This window comes from Oncorhynchus clarkii, unplaced genomic scaffold (genome assembly GCF_045791955.1).
Source record: "Oncorhynchus clarkii lewisi isolate Uvic-CL-2024 unplaced genomic scaffold, UVic_Ocla_1.0 unplaced_contig_4866_pilon_pilon, whole genome shotgun sequence".
Taxonomy (NCBI): Eukaryota; Metazoa; Chordata; class Actinopteri; order Salmoniformes; family Salmonidae; genus Oncorhynchus; species Oncorhynchus clarkii.
In genome coordinates this window covers 35,552-53,585 of record NW_027261007.1, presented here as the reverse complement: position 1 = coordinate 53,585, position 18,034 = coordinate 35,552, and the positions used below count along the sequence as shown (strand labels likewise).

Genomic DNA, 18,034 nt, shown 5'->3' with positions numbered 1-18,034 from the left:
CAATCACTACATAATTTACTCTGGTATTGCCCCTATGTACAGTTGAAGTTGGAAGTTTACAAACAGTGGGGAGAACAAGTATTTGATACACTGCCGATTTTGCAGGTTTTCCGACTTACAAAGCATGTAGATGTCTGTAATTTTTAATCATAGATGCACTTCAACTGTGAGAGAGGGAATCTAAAAAATAAAACAAATCCAGAAAATCACATGGTATGATTTTTAAGTAATTAATTAGCATTTTATTGCATGACATAAGTATTTGATCACCCACCAACGAGTAAGAATTCCGGCTCTCACAGACCTGTTCGTTTTTCTTTAAGAAGCCCTCCTGTTCTCCACTCATTACCTGTATTAACTGCACCTGTTTGAACTCGTTACCTGTATAAAAGTCCACACACTCAATCGAACAGACTCCAACCTCTACACAATGTCCAAGACCAGAAGGCTGTGTAAGGACATCAGGGATAAAATTGTAGACCTGCACAAGGCTGGGATGGGCTACAGGACAATAGGCAAGCAGCTTGGTGAGAAGGCAACAACTGTTGGCGCAATTATTAGAAAATGCAAGAAGTTCAAGATGACGGTCAATCACCCTCGGTCTGGGGCTCCATGCAAGATCTCACCTCGTGGGGCATCAATGATCATGAGGAAGGTGAGGGATCAGCCCAGAACTACACAGCAGGACCTGGTCAATGACCTGAAGAGAGCTGGGACCACAATCTCAAAGAAAACCATTAGTAACACACTACGCCGTCATGGATTAAAATACTGCAGTGCACGCAAGGTCCCCCTGCTCATGCCAGCGCATGTCCAGGCCCGTCTGAAGTTTGCCAATGACCATCTGGATGATCCAGAGGAGGAATGGGGTGGTCTGATGGGACAAAAATAGAGCTTTTTGGTCTAAACTCCACTCGCTGTGTTTGGAGGAAGAAGAAGGATGAGTACAACCCCAAGAACACCATCCCAACCGTGAAGCATGGAGGTGGAAACATCATTCTTTGGGGATGCTTTTCTGCAAAGGGGACAGGATGACTGCACCGTATTGAGGGGAGGATGGATGGGGCCATGTATTGCGAGATCTTGGCCAACAACTTCCTTCCCTCAGTAAGAGCATTGAAGATGGGTCGTGGCTGGGTCTTCCAGCATGACAACGACCCGAAACACACAGCCAGGGCAACTAAGGAGTGGCTCCGTAAGAAGCATCTCAAGGTCCTGGAGTGGCCTAGCCAGTCTCAGAAGTGGCCCCAATAGAAAATCTTTGGAGGGAGCTGAAAGTCCGTATTGCCCAGCGACAGCCCCGAAACTTGAAGGATCTGGAGAAAGTCTGTATGGAGGAGTGGGCCAAAATCCCTGCTGCAGTGTGTGCAAACCTGGTCAAGAACTACAGGAAACGTATGATCTCTGTAATTGCAAACAAAGGTTTCTGTACCAAATATTAAGTTCTGCTTTTCTGATGTATCAAATACTTGTCATGCAATAAAATGCAAATTAATTACTTAAAAATCATACACTGTGATTTTCTGGATTTTTGTTTTAGATTCCGTCTCTCACAGTTGAAGTGTACCTATGATAAAAAATTACAGACCGCTACATGCTTTGTAAGTAGGAAACACTGCCGATTTTGCAGGTTATCAAATACTTGTTCTCCCCACTGTATAAATCACTGCATCACAATTCCAGTGGGTGAGAAGTTTACATATACTAAGTTGACTGTGCCTTTAAACAGCTTGAAAGATTCCAGAAAATTATGTCATGGCTTTATAAGTTTCTGATAGGCTAATTGACAACATTTGAGTCAATTGGAGGTGTACCTGTGGATGTATTTCTAGTCCTACCTTCAAACTCAGTGGCTCTTTGCTTGACATCATGGAAAAATCAAAAGAAATTATCCAAGACTTCAAACAAAAAATTGCAGACCTCCGCAAGTCTGGTTCATCCTTGGGAGCAATTTCCAAACACCTGAAGTACCACATTCATCTGTACAAACAATCGTACGCAAGTATAAACACCATGGAACCACGCAGCAGTCATACCACTTTAGGTCTCCTAGAGATTAATGTGCTTTGGTGAGAAAAGTGCAATTCAATCCCATAACAACAGCAAAGGACCTTGTGAAGATGCTGGAGGAAACGGGTACAAAAGTATCTATATCCACATTAAAACGAGTCCTATATCGACATAACCTGAAAGGCCGCTCAGCGAGGAAAAGAAGCCACTGCTCTAAAACTGCCATAAAAAAGCCAGACTATGATTTGCAACTGCACATGGGGACAAAGATCGTACTTTTTGGAGAAATGTCCTCTGGTCTGAGGAAACAAAAATAGAAGTGTTTGGCCATAATGACCATAATTATTTTTGGAGGAAAAAAGGGGGATGCTTGCAAGCCGAAGAACACCATCCCAACCGTGAAGCACGGGGGTGGCAGCATCATATTGTGGAAGTGCTTTGCTGCAGGAGGGACTGGTGCACTTCACAAAATAGATGGCACCATGAAGAGGGAAATTATGTGGATATATTGAAGCAACATCAAGACAGTCGGGAAGTTGGGAAGTCAGGAAGTTAAAGCTTGGTCGCAAATGGGTCTTCCAAATGGACAATGACACCAAGCATACTTCCAAAGTTGTGGCAAAATGACTTAAGGGCAACAAAGTCAAGGTATTGGAGTGGCCATCACAAAACCCTGACATCAATCCCATAGAACATTTGTTGGCAGAACTGAAAAAGCGTGTGCGAGCAAGGATCCTACAAACCCGACTCAGTTACACCAGCTCTGTCAGGAGGAATGGGCCAAAAATTCACCCAACTTATTGTGGGAAGCTTGTGGAAGGCTACCTGAAACGTTTGACCCAAGTTAAACAATTTAAAGGCAATGTTACCAAATACACTCAATTAGTATGTAAACGTCTGACCCACTGGGAATGTGATGAAAGAAATTAAAGCTGAAATAAATCACTCTACTATTATTCTGACATTTCACATTCTTAAAATAAAGTTGTGAACCTAACTGACCTAAAACAGGGACTTTTTACTTGGATTAAATGTCAGGAATTGTGAAAAACTGATTTTAAATGTTTTTGGCTGAGGTGTATGTAAACTTCCGACTTCAACTGTAGCTTGTTTCTGGTCACAGGTTCAGGAATGGTTAAAAAACAAAAACAACATTCACTTAAAATTAACCTTACAAATAGCAGTTGTGGGTGATTTTGAAAGCCGTAGTCAATCAATCAATAATATATTAATGATTCATCTTTAACTCACAATCTGTGGATACTATGCTGTTGGAAAGGTACATTTTTTTTAATGTAAAACATTACAGCACAATCAAATATTTAAGGCACATGGAAACCAAACAATGTTGGTCTATGGTGATAGGTGGGATGGACTGAGAGTGGATGAGGGGTGGGATTAAAGAGTTTGTTTGGTTATGTATTATTGTTATGTGATTGTTGTATATAAAACTACCATGTATGTAAAATGTAAGTAGCTGAAAAGCTGTAAATACAAAAATATATGTCCTCCGAAGAGGGGGGAGGGTGGTGGATGGGTTAATACATTTAAAAAAAACAACTTAGTGTTGATTTTTCTGTTTAAAATGTATGGTGTTGATTCATGTGTTAAATTAACTCATTGGTATAAGATAACACCAACTCTGGGGTTAATAAACGGTGTTAAACCAAAACTGTGTCGATTTTTGCAAATGTATTCAATATAAAAAACAGAAATACCTTAAGTACTCAGACCCTTTGCTATGAGACTCAAAATTGAGCTCAGGTGCATCCGGTTCTCATTAATCATCCTTGACATGTTTCTACAACTTGATTGTAGTTCACCTGTGGTAAATTAAATTGAGTGGACATGATTTGGAAAGGCACTGACTTGTCTATATAAAAAGGTCCCACAGTTGACAGTACATGTCAGAGCAAAAACCAAGCCATGAGGTCAAAGGAATTGTTCGTAGAGCTTCGAGACAGCATTGTGTTAATGGTACTAAAACATTTCTGCAGCATTGACGGTCCCCAAGACCACGGTGGCCTCCATCATTGGAACCACCAAGACTCTTTCTAGAGCTGGCCAAACAGGGGATAAAGGCCTTGGTCAGGGAGGTGACTAAGAACCCGATGGTCACTGAAAGAGCTCCAGAGTTCCTCTGTGGAGATGGTTATCCTTCTGCAAGGTTCTCCCATCTCTGCAGCACTCCACCAATTAGGCCTTTATGGTAGAGTGGCCAGACGGGAGCCACACCTCAGTAAAAGGCACCACAGCCCGCTTGGAGATTGCCAGAAGGCACCATCCCTACAGTGAAGCATGATTGAGGCAGCATCATGCGGTGGGGATATTTCTAAGCGGCAGGGACTGGGAGACTAGTCAGAATCGAGGGAAAGAGCGATGGAGCAAAGTACAGAAGGATCTTTGTTGAAAACCTGCTCCAGAGTGCTCAGGACCTCAGACTGAGGCGAAGGTTTACCTTCCAACAGGACAACGTCCCTAACCACACAGCCAAGACAACGCAGGAGTGGCTTTGGGACAAATCTCTGAATGTCCTTGCGTGGCCCAGCCAGAGCCTGCACTTGAATTCGATCGAACAACTTCCGCCGCCGACAGAGATGGCCGCCTCGCTTCGCGTTCCTAGGGAACTATGCAGTTTTTTTTTTTTTTTTTTACGTGTTATTTCTTACATTGGTACCCCAGGTCATCTTAGGTTTCATTACATACAGTCGAGAAGAACTACTGAATATAAGAGCAGCGTCAACTCAACATCAGTACGACCAAGAATATGACTTTCCCGAAGCGGATCCTGTGTTCTGCCTTTCACCCAGGACAACGGAATGGATCCCAGCCGGCGACCCAAAACAACGACTTCATAAAAGAGGGAAACGAAGCGGTCTTCTGGTCAGACTCCGGAGACGGGCACATCGCGCACCACTCCCTAGCATACTTCTCACCAATGTCCAGTCTCTTGACAACAAGGTTGATGAAATCCGAGCAAGGGTAGCATTCCAGAGGGACATCAGAGACCCGTAGCACTCACTTCCGTCATCATGAAGTGCTTTGAGAGACTAGTCAAGGACCATATCACCTCCACCCTACCTGACACCCTAGACCCACTCCAATTTGCTTACCGCCCAAATAGGTCCACAGACGATGCAATCTCAACCACACTGCACACTGCCCTAACCCATCTGGACAAGAGGAATACCTATGTGAGAATGCTGTTCATCGGCTACAGCTCAGCACTTAACACCATAGTACCCTCCAAACTCGTCATCAAGCTCGAGACCCTGGGTCTCGACTCCGCCCTGTGCAACTGGGTACTGGACTTCCTGACGGGCTGCCCCCAGGTGGTGAGGGTAGGCAACAACATCTCCACCCCGCTGATCCTCAACACTGGGGCCCCACAAGGGTGCGTTCTGAGCCCTCTCCTGTACTCCCTGTTCACCCACGACTGCGTGGCCACGCACGCCTCCAACTCAATCATCAAGTTTGCGGACGACACAACAGTGGTAGGCTTGATTACCAACAACGACGAGACGGCCTACAGGGAGGAGGTGAGGGCCCTCGGAGTGTGGTGTCAGGAAAATAACCTCACACTCAACGTCAACAAAACTAAGGAGATGATTGTGGACTTCAGGAAACAGCAGAGGGAACACCCCCCTATCCACATCGATGGGACAGTAGTGGAGAAGGTGGAAAGATTTAAGTTCCTCGGCGTACACATCACAGACAAACTGAATTGGCCCACCCACACAGACAGCATCGTGAAGAAGGCACAGCAGCGCCTCTTCAACCTCAGGAGGCTGAAGAAATTCGGCTTGTCACCAAAAGCACTCACAAACTTCTACAGATGCACAATCGAGAGCATCCTGTCGGGCTGTATCACCGCCTGGTACGGCAACTGCTCCGCCCACAACCGTAAGGCTCTCCAGAGGGTAGTGAGGTCTGCACAACGCATCACCGGGGGCAAACTACCTGCCCTCCAGGACACCTACACCACCCGATGTCACAGGAAGGCCATAAAGATCATCAAGGACAACAACCACCTGAGCCACTGCCTGTTCACCCCGCTATCATCTAGAAGGCGAGGTCAGTACAGGTGCATCAAAGCTGGGACTGAAAAACAGCTTCTATCTCAAGGCCATCAGACTGTTAAACAGCCACCACTAACATTGAGTGGCTGCTGCCAACACACTGACTCAACTCCAGCCACTTTAATAATGGGAATTGATGTAAAATATATCACTAGCCACTTTAAACAATGCTACTTAAAATAATGTTTACATACCCTACATTATTCATATCATATGTATATACTGTACTCTATATCATCTACTGCATCTTTATGTAATACATGTATCACTAGCCACTTTAAACTATGCTACTTTGTTTACATACCCTACATTACTCATCTCATATGTATATACTGTACTCGATACCATCTACTGCATCTTGCCTATGCCGCTCTGTACCATCACTCATTCATATATCTTTATGTACATATTCTTTATCCCTTTACACTTGTGTGTATAAGGTAGTAGTTTTGGAATTGTTAGTTAGATTACTCGTTGGTTATTACCGCATTGTCGGAACTAAAGCACAAGCATTTCGCTACACTCGCATTAACATCTGCTAACCATGTGTATGTGACAAATATATTTGATTTGATTTGACATCTGGAAAGACCAGAAAATAGTTGTGCAGCAACACTCCCCATCCAACCTGACCGAGCTTGAGAGGATCTGCAGAGAATTGGAGAAACTCCCCAAATACAGGTGTGCCAAGTTTGTAGCATCATACCCAAGAAGACTGTAAGTCTGTAACGTAACAAAATGTGGAAAAAGTGAAGGTCTGAATACTTTCCGAATGCACTGTATGTTTTTGCATGTACACGGTGTTAGTGAACACCATAACATTGTAACTAACACTGAGTTAGAGCAACATTTGTAATGACACTGCAAAGTATCAGTGTTAAAAGGGGAACACATAAAAAGTTTAAGAAAATGTTGAATATACACAAGTGTGAAATTTAACACCCCCCCAGTGTACAATTTAACAATCAAATTTTGCTGTGTAGTCTTCAATGAAACAATGCTGAAACATCAATCCATGGGCAAGTTAGTGCCACATTGTAATTTGTGCCAAAATATACATCTTGCAAATTCAGCAGGCTATGGTGTGAAATAAGCTTTTCGAGGTGCCACCTTTATTTTATTACTAATCGTTAAAATGCAGACTTCGGTTTGCTTATCAATTAACAAACTGATCTGGCTATGCCATATGGCTGTGGGCTACACTAGTTCAATTAGCAGACAAGATTTGCTTAGAATTCCATGGCATTCATTTTAGTGATGCACCGATATGACATTTTTGGCCGATACCGTTATGGTCGTTGCCAAAAAAAAACGATACCGATATAAAACATTTTTGTGGCCTTTTAAGCATTCTAGTACAGTTAAATAGTTAACGCACACACTGACGCAGCGGTCTAAGGCACTGCATCTCAGTGAAAGAGGCGTCACTACAGTCCCAGGCCATCATTGAAAATAAGAATTTGTTCTTAACTGACTTGCCTAGTTAAATAAAGTTTGCACACACACACGGACACACACACTGACCAAAAAGTTATTTTGTTGGCATTTACGTTTGTTCCTATTACCAGTAAAACATAATCAAAACCTATTTATTTCACTTACTTGCTGTGCTGTTTCGTTGTTCAGTTAATTCATTCTCAACCAGGATTTCAATGGAACGCCATTTGGGTCTTTGCGTGTCAAAAAATATATGTCAAATAGTGTTATTTGACGTGTGTCTATTAACACGATATAATCTGTTTCAGTAGCTACAGTATAGTTAGCTAGCTAACTATATAGCTAGGTGTCATCTAAAATAACCCTAATTTATAAGACAGTTCTTATTTGATTAATGGTGGTTGACCAGTCGGCGAAAGCCAACATCACCCACGACAGAGAATGGTTGTATCAAGGCACTAGGCGAGACCCAAATGCAGACACAGGAGGCAGATGGTTGGAATCTTACAATGTTCATAAATCCAAAGGGGTAGGCAAGAGAATGGTCGTGGACAGGCAAAAAGGTCAAAACCAGATCTGAGTCCAGGAGGTACAGAGTGGTAGACAGGCTCGTGGTCAAGGCAGGCAGGTACAAAGTCCAGAAACAGGAAAGGGTCAAAACCGGGAGGACTAGAAAAAGGAGAATGCAAAAAGCAGGAGAACAGGAAAAACGTTGGTTGACTTAGAAACATACAAGACGAACTAGCACAGACAGACAGGAAACACAGGGATAAATACACTGGAGAAAATGAGTGACACCTGGAGGGGGTGGAGACATTACCACTCCACTATGTCTCTTGGTCATGGCTTTTGCGCCATCAGTACAGATACCAACATGAGCAGCGGCTACGTTTGGCTACATATGGACCGTGAATGGAATTCCCACAAGAGAGTAATGGTTAATGTGATTGGACGTTAATTATTTGACTAGGCTACCTGTATTTGACATTGTGTTGTTATTTCGCTGAACATTAGATGGTTTAATTACATTTTTGGCAGTGAAATGAAGATACTCAGGCAAGAAAAAAACCTTACCCAAATGTATATAGCCCCATTGGAAAATGAACTGTTAGAAAATTAAAGATTAAAAAAAAAAAAAGAATCGCATTTTTATTTGCCGTACCCCCTTCGGCATTGCGCATGTACCTCAGTTAGGGAATACCTGCTCTACACCATTAATAGCTTGTTTTTGTCACAAAAATGATGCAAACATTTTCTAATTTTAGCAGCCAGGCAATGTCGAAGTGATTCGTACATACTAGAGGTCGACCGATTATGATTTTTCAACGCCGATACCGTTTATTGGAGGACCAAAAAAGCCGATACCGATTAATCGGACGGTATTTTATTTATTTATTTGTAATAATGACAATTACAACAATGCTGAATGAAAACTTATTTTAACTTAATATAATACAACAATAAAATCAATTTAGCCTCAAATAAATAATGAAACATGTTCAATTTGGTTTAAATAATGCAAAAACAAAGTGTTAGAGAAGAAAGTAAAAGTGCAATATGTGCCATGTAAGAAAGCTAACATTTAAGTTCCTTGCTCAGAACATGAGAACATATGAAAGCTGGTGGTTCCTTTTAACATGAGTCTTCAATATTCCCAGGTAAGAAGTTTTAGGTTGTAGTTATTATAGGAATGATATACTATTAAATACTATTTCCCTCTATACCATTTGTATTTCATTAACCTTTGACTATTGGATTGGATGTTCTTATAGGGACTTTAGTATTGCCAGTGTAACAGTATAGCTTCCGTCCCTCTCCTCGCTCCTCCCTGGGAACCAGGAACACAACGACAACAGCCACCCTCGAAGCAGCGTTACCCATGCAAAGCAAGGGGAACAACCACTCCAAGTCTCAGAGCGAGTGATGTTTGAAACGCTATTAGCGCGCACCCCGATAACTAGCTAGCCATTTCACATCGGTTACACCAGCCTCATCTCGGGAGTTGATAGGCTTGAAGTCATAAACAGCGCAATGCTTGACGCACAACAAAGAGCTGCTGGCAAAACGCATGAAAGGACTGTTTGAATTAATGTTTACGAGCCTGCTGCTGCCTACCACCGCTCAGTCAGATACTTGTATGCTTGTGTGCTTGTATGCTCAGTCAGATTATATGCAACGCAGGACATGCTAGATAAACTAGTAATATCATCAACCATGTGTAGTTAACTAGTGATTATGAATGATTGATTGTTTTTTATAAGATAAGTTTAATGCTAGCTAGTAACTTACTTTGCCTGTTACGTGAATGCAGTAAGTCAGTCTCCTTGTGGAGTGCAACGAGAGGCAGGTGGTTATAGTGTTGGACTAGTTAACTGGTTGCAAGATTGGATCCCCCGAGATGACAATGTGAAAATTTGTCGTTCTGACCCTGACCGAGGCAGTTAACCCACCATTCCTAGGACGTCATTGAAAATAAGAATGTGTTCTTAACTGACTTGCCTAGTTAAATAAAGATTAAATAAAGGTGTGTAAAAAAAAAAAAAAAAAAAAATTTATAAAAAGAACCGGTCTCCAAAAATACTGATTTCCGATTGTTATGAAAACTTGAAATCGGCCCTAATTAATCGGCCATTCCGATTAATCAGTCGACCTTTGGTACATACTGTGTGTTTAAGTAGTGAACAGCTTCTGCTGCTGCCTATAATCAAGGTCAATGTATAACGGATTGCATTTGAGGCCTGTAGACAATCTTTACCATCTCTGCTGACGTACCTGAAAAATGTGGACAAAACTCCTTAATAAGGAGTTTGATTGTCTCATTGCTGACTGGGTTGGCAGCAGCACATCTGTAGGTGTCACTGTCCAGTGGCTTTATTTCCAGAGGGAGAGAGAGGTTGGTGGAAAGGTCAGCGCTGTTGGTCTGGTTGAGATTCTCCTGTCCTCTGTACCAGGACAGAATCGCACCTTTCCCGTTTTTCACAGAACACACCACTAAACAACTCTCATTGCCAGCTGTGTGAGAAGAGATGACAGGATTGGACACGGGAGCTGGGAGACAAGAGAAACACCAAGCCATGACCATGATTACTGAAAACAGACCAAAAATGCAGCTGACAGAAATATAAACAGGATTACTATATGTAGCATTTGTGTAAACTGAATGGCAGACCGCCTGATGAAATCTAACCCATGCAAGAATAGATTGTTTGACTTCTGAAAACAAAACACTTTACACTTACGAAAGACTGTTAGATTGAAATGCTGAGATGAGATATGTTGTCCACTGATGATTTGAAGCTGATAAACTCCACTGTTGTTGGTGGTGAGGTTTCGGATGGTGAGACATGCAGTCTCTCTGTCCAGCTGCAGATGGCCTCGGATAATTTTTTCTTTCAAGACCTGACTGTTAACTATCACTGCTGGACCAAATGACCACAGTATCTGAGCATTACTCTGTAATACAGGACATCCAGTGTTAAGAGTGACACTCTGGCCCTCTCTTCCTGTCAATGTCTTCACTTCAGACCTCATAGCCCCCAACAGAGCTGGAATCAAGAGGAAAATGACAATTATTCTCAGTAGTAGAAGAGAATAGTAGAACAATTACCACTAATGAGAAATAGGTTACCAATCACAATAAATTACACACAGTAGCAGTCAAACTTTGAGACACCTACACATTCAAGGTCTTTTCTTTATTTCTATAATTTTCTACATTGTATAATAGTGAATACACCCAAACTATGAAATAACATAATGTAGTAACCAAAAAAAGTTTTAAACAAAATCAAAACGTATTTTATATTCTTCAAGGTAGCCACCCTTTGCAAAGTTGTCATCAAGGCACACTTGTCATTCTCTCAACCAGCTTCACCTGAAATGCTTTTCCAAAACTCTTGGAAGTTCCCACATATGCTGAGCACTTGTTGGCTGCTTTTCCTTCACTCTGCGGTCCAACTCATTCCAAACCATCTCAACTGGATCTCTCTCCTCTCCATCTTCTCTCCCTCTGTTACCACTGCTAAAGCCACTTTCTATCACTCTAAATTTCAAGCTTCTGCCTCTAACCCTAGGAAACTATTTTCCACCATCTCCTCCCTCTTAAATCCTCCCACCCCCCCTATCTGAGGGTGCCTTTGACTTTGTCCACTTTGAAAAGAAGGTTTACGACATCCCGTCCTCAGCATATTGTGGCACCACGCACAAAGAACAATGCTACCCTGTTCTCATTCTACCAGATCTATGCGCTGCCTTGGATACCATAAACAATCGGATGCTCCTCTCCACCCTTTCAGGGCTGGGCGTCTCAGGTGCTGCACACTCCTGGATTGCATCCCACTTTGCAGGCTGGACAACACTATGTTCTTCTCTGCAAACATCATCAAAACAGTATGTTCTAACTATTAAAACTCACCTCACTGTGATTGAACTAGTGTTAAACTTCTTTCTCAAATTGATCAAACTGAGTGGACAACATGGTTGTTGTGGATCTTTATTCAAAGCCTAACAACGAAATGGATAGTGCTTTCTAAGGTGATGATTAACTCAAAACAAACATTTGCATATTAGAGCATATGCATAGGCCTATATACACACTACATTTATTTATTTTATTTCACCTTTATTTAACCAGGTAGGCTAGTTGAGAACAAGTTCTCATTTACAACTGCGACCTGGCCAAGATAAAGCATAGCAGTGTGAACAGACAGCAACACAGAGCTACACATGGAGTAAACAATAAACAAGTCAATAACACAGTAGAATTTTTTTAATATATTTTTTAAAGAGTCTATATACAGTACATTGTGTGCAAAAGGCATGAGGAAGTAGGTGAATAATTACAATTTAGCAGATTACCACTGGAGTGATAAATGATCAGGTGCAGGTAGAGATACTGGTGAAAACATTATTGGGATGAGGTAGGTAAATTGGGTGGGCTATTTCCCGATGGACTATGTACAGCTGCAGCGATCGGTTAGCTTCTCAGATAGCAGATGTTTAAAGTTGGTGAGGGAGATAAAAGTCTCCAACTTCAACGATTTTTGCAATTCGTTCCAGTCACAGGCAGCAGAGAACTGGAAGGAAAGGCGGCCAAATGAGGTGTTGGCTTTAGGGATGATCAGTGAGATACACCTGCTGGAGCGCGTGCTACGGGTGGGTGTTGCCATCGTGACCAGTGAACTGAGATAAGGCGGAGCTTTACCTAGCATGGACTTGTAGATGACCTGGAGCCAGTGGGTCTGGCGACGAATATGTAGCGAGGGCCAGCCGACTAGAGCATACAGGTCGCAGTGGTGGGTGGTATAAGGTGCTTTAGTAACAAAGCAGATGGCACTGTAATAAACTGCATCCAGTTTGCTGAGTAGAGTATTGGAAGCCATTTTGTAGATGACATCGCCTAAGTCGAGGATCGGTAGGATAGTCCGTTTTACTAGGGTAAGTTTGGCGGCGTGAGTGAAGGAGGCTTTGTTGCGAAATAGAAAGCCGATTCTAGATTTGATTTTGGATTGGAGATGTTTGATATGAGTCTGAAAGGAGAGTTTACAGTCTAGCCAGACACCTAGGTACTTATAGATGTCCACATATTCTAGGTCGGAACCATCCAGGGTGGTGATGCTAGTCGGGAGTGCGGGTGCAGGCAGCGAACGGTTGAAAAGCATGCATTTGGTTTTACTAGCGTTTTAAGAGCAGAAGGAGGCCACGGAAGGAGTGTTGTATGGCATTGAAGCTCGTTTGGAGGTTAGATAGCACAGTGTCCAAGGAAGGGCCAGAAGTATACAGAATGGTGTCGTCTGCGTAGAGGTGGATCACATCATTGATATATACAGAGAAAAGAGTCGGCCCAAGAATTGAACACTGTGGCACCCCCATAGAGACTGCCAGGGGACCGGACAACATGCCCTCCGATTTGACACACTGAACTCTGTCTGCAAAGTAGTTGGAGAACCAGGCAAGGCAGTCATTAGAAAAACCGAGGCTACTGAGTCTGCCGATGAGAATATGGTGATTGACAGAGTCTAAAGCCTTGGCCAGGTCGATGAAGACGGCTGCACAGTACTGTCTTTTATCGATGGTGGTTATGTTATCGTTTATTACCTTTAGCGTGGCTGAGGTGCACCCGTGACCGGCTCGGAAACCAGATTGCACAGCGGAGAAGGTACGGTGGGATTCGAGATGGTCAGTGATCTGTTTGTTGACTTGGCTTTCGAAGACCTTAGATAGGCAGGGCAAGATGGATATAGGTCTGTAACAGTTTGGGTCCAGGGTGTCTCCCCCTTTGAAGAGGGGGATGACCGCAGCAGCTTTCCAGTCCTTGGGGATCTCAGACGATATGAAAGAGAGGTTGAACAGGCTGGTAATACGGGTTGCGACAATGGCGGCGGATAGTTTCAGAAATAGCGGGTCCAGATTGTCAAGCATGACCAAAAGTATGTGGGAACCTGCTCGTTGAACATCCCATTACAAAATCATGTGCATTAATATAGTTCTGTTCCCCCTCTGCTGCTATAACAGCCTCCACTCTTCTGGGAAGGCTTTCCACTAGATGTTGGAACATTGCTGTGGGGACTTGCTTCCATTCAGCCACAAAAGCATTAGTAAGGCCAGACACGGATGTTGGGCTATTAGGCCTGGCTCGCAGTCAGCGTTCAAATTCATCCCAAAGGTGTTGGATGGAGTTGAGGTCAGGGTTCTGTACAGGCCAGTCAAATTCTTACACACTGATCTCGACTAACCATTTCTGTATGGACCTCACTTTGTGCACGGGGGAATTGTCATGCTGAAACAGACAGGGGCTTTCCCCAAACTGTTGCCACAAAGTTAGAAGCACAGAATAGTCATAGAATGTCATTGTATTCTGTAGCGTTAAGATTTCCCTTCATTGGAACTAAGGGGCCTAGCCCAAAACATAAAAATAAAATACAATATATTTTTTAAATCAACCCCCAGACCATTATTCCTCCTCCACCAAACTTTACAGTTGGGACTATGCATTCAGGCAGGTAGTGTTCTCCTGGCATCCGCCAAACACAGACTTGTCTGTTGGAGAAGTGTTATTCATCCCTCCAGAGAACGCGTTTGCACTGCTCCAGAGTGCAATGGCGGCAAGCATTACAACACTCCAGCTCATGAAGCTCCCGACAAACAGTTCTTGTGCTGACGTTGCTTCCAGAGACAGTTTGGAACTTGGCAGAGAGTGATGCAACCGGGGACAGACGGTTATTATGCCCTACGCGCTTCAGCGCTCGGATGTGGTAGGCCACTCTGAGTCGCAGCTGAGCCATTGTTGCTCCTAAATTTTCCACTTCAAAAGGGCAGTTCTAGCAGGGCATAAATATTAATAAAAACTGACTTGTTGGAAAGGTGGCATCCTATGACAGTGCCATGTTGAAAGTCACTGAGCTCTTCAGTAAGGCCATTCTACTGCCAATGTTCTGTCTATAGAGATTGCATGGCTGTGTGCTCGATTTTATACACCTGTCAGCAACGGGTGCGGCTGAAATAGCCCAAATCCACTAATTTGAAGGGGTGTCCAAATACTTTTGTATATATTGTATATTTAGAAAGTATATGGTGACCGTTTTAGGAATTGGCTACCGACAAGTCTATGGATTGCGTCAGTCAAACTGGTGCCCAGGTCTGCGTCAACAGCTGGCCACTTTGTTCATGCACTGGCAGATGATGTGCATAGGATTGTTCCGGAGTTGCACAAACAGGCTGTCTATTAATGAGACGACTAACAACACTGTTGTAGCACAGTTGCGTGTATATATCCAGTATGTTGATGGAAATTATTTTAAATTAGAGCTGCTAGCACTGATTCCCCTTGAAGGGGACATCACATTCACAAAACTGGGATAATTGTTTACACTGCATGACCAGGTTGTGGATTTTCTTAAAACGGGTTAAATCTACAGTTACAAGGAAGACGGAAAACAGCCATGGACTGTTTCCGACATATTGGAACAAATAAGTTGAAACCTGATCCTTTCCTTACCAAAAAATATTTCCGTTTTGAAACTGCAGTAAAAGTGCACTAACTGCAGTCAACTGTTGGATTTTGGAAGCAGTTATTGCAGTTTCAAAACGGAAATATTTTCTTGCAAGGAAAGAAAGGATCAAGTTTAAGAGAAGCAAATGACGTGGCTGTAACAGCATCAGGCAATGAATACACACTTTTCGCTATATCGACATCATCATTGGATAAAAATTATATTCCTCTTTGTTAAGCACTAGAAATAAGGCATTATTTTTTACTCGTTGGTCCATAAAAATAGACGACAGCTCGGCCTACTTTAGTAGGCTATAATAACAAGTACGTTATACAAAATCGTACTTTCTGCAGTCTCTTTGATTGTATATTACAGCAGTAATTACACGAACACAAATGAAACAGGTTTCAACTTCTAGGCCTATAATATACTAGGTTACTTACCACTGATAATAAACACTATTCCCGAAAAATGATACAGAAGGTTTATCATTATCATTGTTTTATCTTTTTGTTCTTCTGTGGGTTTTATGGCGGACAACCCAAAAAAAGGCGGACTGCTGCTTCATGCTCTTTTCAGTGAGCCGGATCACCAAAAAGAGCCGGCTCTTTTGGCTCCCAAACGGCTCTTTAAAAAATATGTTTTGTATTTTTTCAAGTCAGACAGTTTGCGATAGTTATTCTGTGATTGGTGTTAAAACTATTTTAATGAAATGATTACATAAATTCATACTCTACCTGAACCACAATGTATTTAAAAATGCATTGGTGTGTTATGATAAGAATGCTATTAAATATTTGCATTTAAAGTACAAATTTTGTCATGTAAATTAACAAAGTGTATATAAATCTAACCATTCAAAATGAATACAATCTGAACAGCATAATAGAATATTGCACAATACCAAAGAAAAATAAATAACAATATGCACAACTGCAGCATCCCACTTAAAACATTAAACTGGTCTCTCTTTCTTTATGTTATAACCAGCAGCATATTTTGCTTTAATGAGAGATTTACATAAAAAAATGCAAGCTGCCTCACTTTCGAGGGGCTGATGTGGTTTCTTCTCTCATTAAGTATTTGTCCCGTTTTCGAGAAGACCCTCTCAAAAGGAACGGATGAGGCCACTATGCAGTCTCCCTGTCATGACTTTAGTAAGCCGTGGGTAGGCAGAGGCCTTGTTCTTCCACCAGCTCCTCCAAATAGGATCGGACCTCCATTATGGCATCTGCTGAGGGATTCCTTCGTGCTGCATTCCCAGTTGCTCTCTCTTCAAACAGCATCCAAACAGCAGACGTTTGTGGTACTACTGCTTGTGCTTCTGCTCCATCTGATCCCTCTTCTTCCTGTTGCCCTGGTGCCTGAGCCAGCTGACTGCTGGGGCTGTCCCTCCCTGCTGCTGAGGTTATTCTTTGAAGAGCCTTATCAATCGCTCTGGCATCACTGAAGCCTAACTTCTTAAACCTGGGGTCAAGTGCAGCGGATTCTGATAGCACGTGATTATATTCCCGTCTGTGGAACTTTCTGCCCATTGATGAACATAGGGTGTCCATCAACTCTGGTTACATTTGCTTCTCTCTGGCGGCTGGCTGTGGTTCGCTGCAGATCATTACACAGGAGTATCATTTTTGAGGCTATGCTCATCTGCGTGAATGTGCCTTAGGCACATTCAGGTCTGTCACATAGCTGAAAAGAGAGAACAGTAACTTTAGATCAGGTTCATGTTTGTCTACTGATACTACATTCTCATCTACTGCTCATATAAACTGAGCAAAAAAAGAAGGTCTGTAGATGTGGCCAGAGAAATATATTTCAATGTCGGTACTGTGAGATGCCTAAGACAGCGCTACAGTCCTCGCAGTGACAGACCAAGTGGAACAACACCTGCGGGACAGGTACAGGATTACAACAACTGCCCGAGTTACACCAGGAACGCACAAACCCTCCATCAGTCCTCAGACTGTCCGCAATAGGCTGAGAGAGGCTGAGGGCTTGTAGGCCTGTTGTAAGGCAGGTCCTCACCAGACATCACCAGACACCGGCAACAACGTCGCCTATGGGCAAAAACCACCGTCGCTGGACTAGACAGGACTGGCAAAAAGTGCTCTTCATTAACAAGTCGTGGTTTTGTCTCTCACCAGGGGTGATGGTTGGGTCCGTCATGGTCTGGGGCGGTGTGTCACAGCATCATCAGACTGAGTTTGTTGTCATTGCAGGCAATCTCAACACTGTGTGTTACAGGGAAGACATCCTCCTCCCTCATGTGGTACCCTTCCTGCAGGCTCATCCTGACATGACCCTCCAGTATGACAATGCCACCTGCCATTCTACTCGTTCTGTGTGTGATTTCCTGCAAGACAGGAATGTCAGTGTTCTGCCATGGCCAGCGTAGATCCCGGATCTCAATCCCATTGAGCACGTCTGGGACCTGTTGGATCGGAGGGTGAGGGCTAGGGCCATTCCCCCCAGAAATGTCCGGGAACTTGCAGGTGCCTTGGTGGAAGAGTGGGGTAA

The 18,034-nt window shown here is 43.0% G+C and overlaps 1 protein-coding gene across 1 annotated transcript in view; it reads right to left on the bottom strand.

The window, feature by feature from the left end:
• The window catches only part of LOC139403183 (cell adhesion molecule CEACAM1-like), a 33,687-nt gene extending 17,614 nt beyond the window's left edge, over nucleotides 1–16,073 (bottom strand). Inside the window, exons 1-3 of the mRNA XM_071146888.1 lie at nucleotides 15,961–16,073; nucleotides 10,766–11,071; nucleotides 10,299–10,574 (exon numbers count right to left, since the gene is read on the bottom strand). Coding sequence (XP_071002989.1) covers nucleotides 10,299–10,574; nucleotides 10,766–11,071; nucleotides 15,961–16,015 — 637 coding nt within the window. The 5' untranslated portion in view covers nucleotides 16,016–16,073. The remainder of the gene's footprint in view (nucleotides 1–10,298; nucleotides 10,575–10,765; nucleotides 11,072–15,960) is intronic.
• Between the last annotated feature and the right edge of the window lie 1,961 nt (nucleotides 16,074–18,034).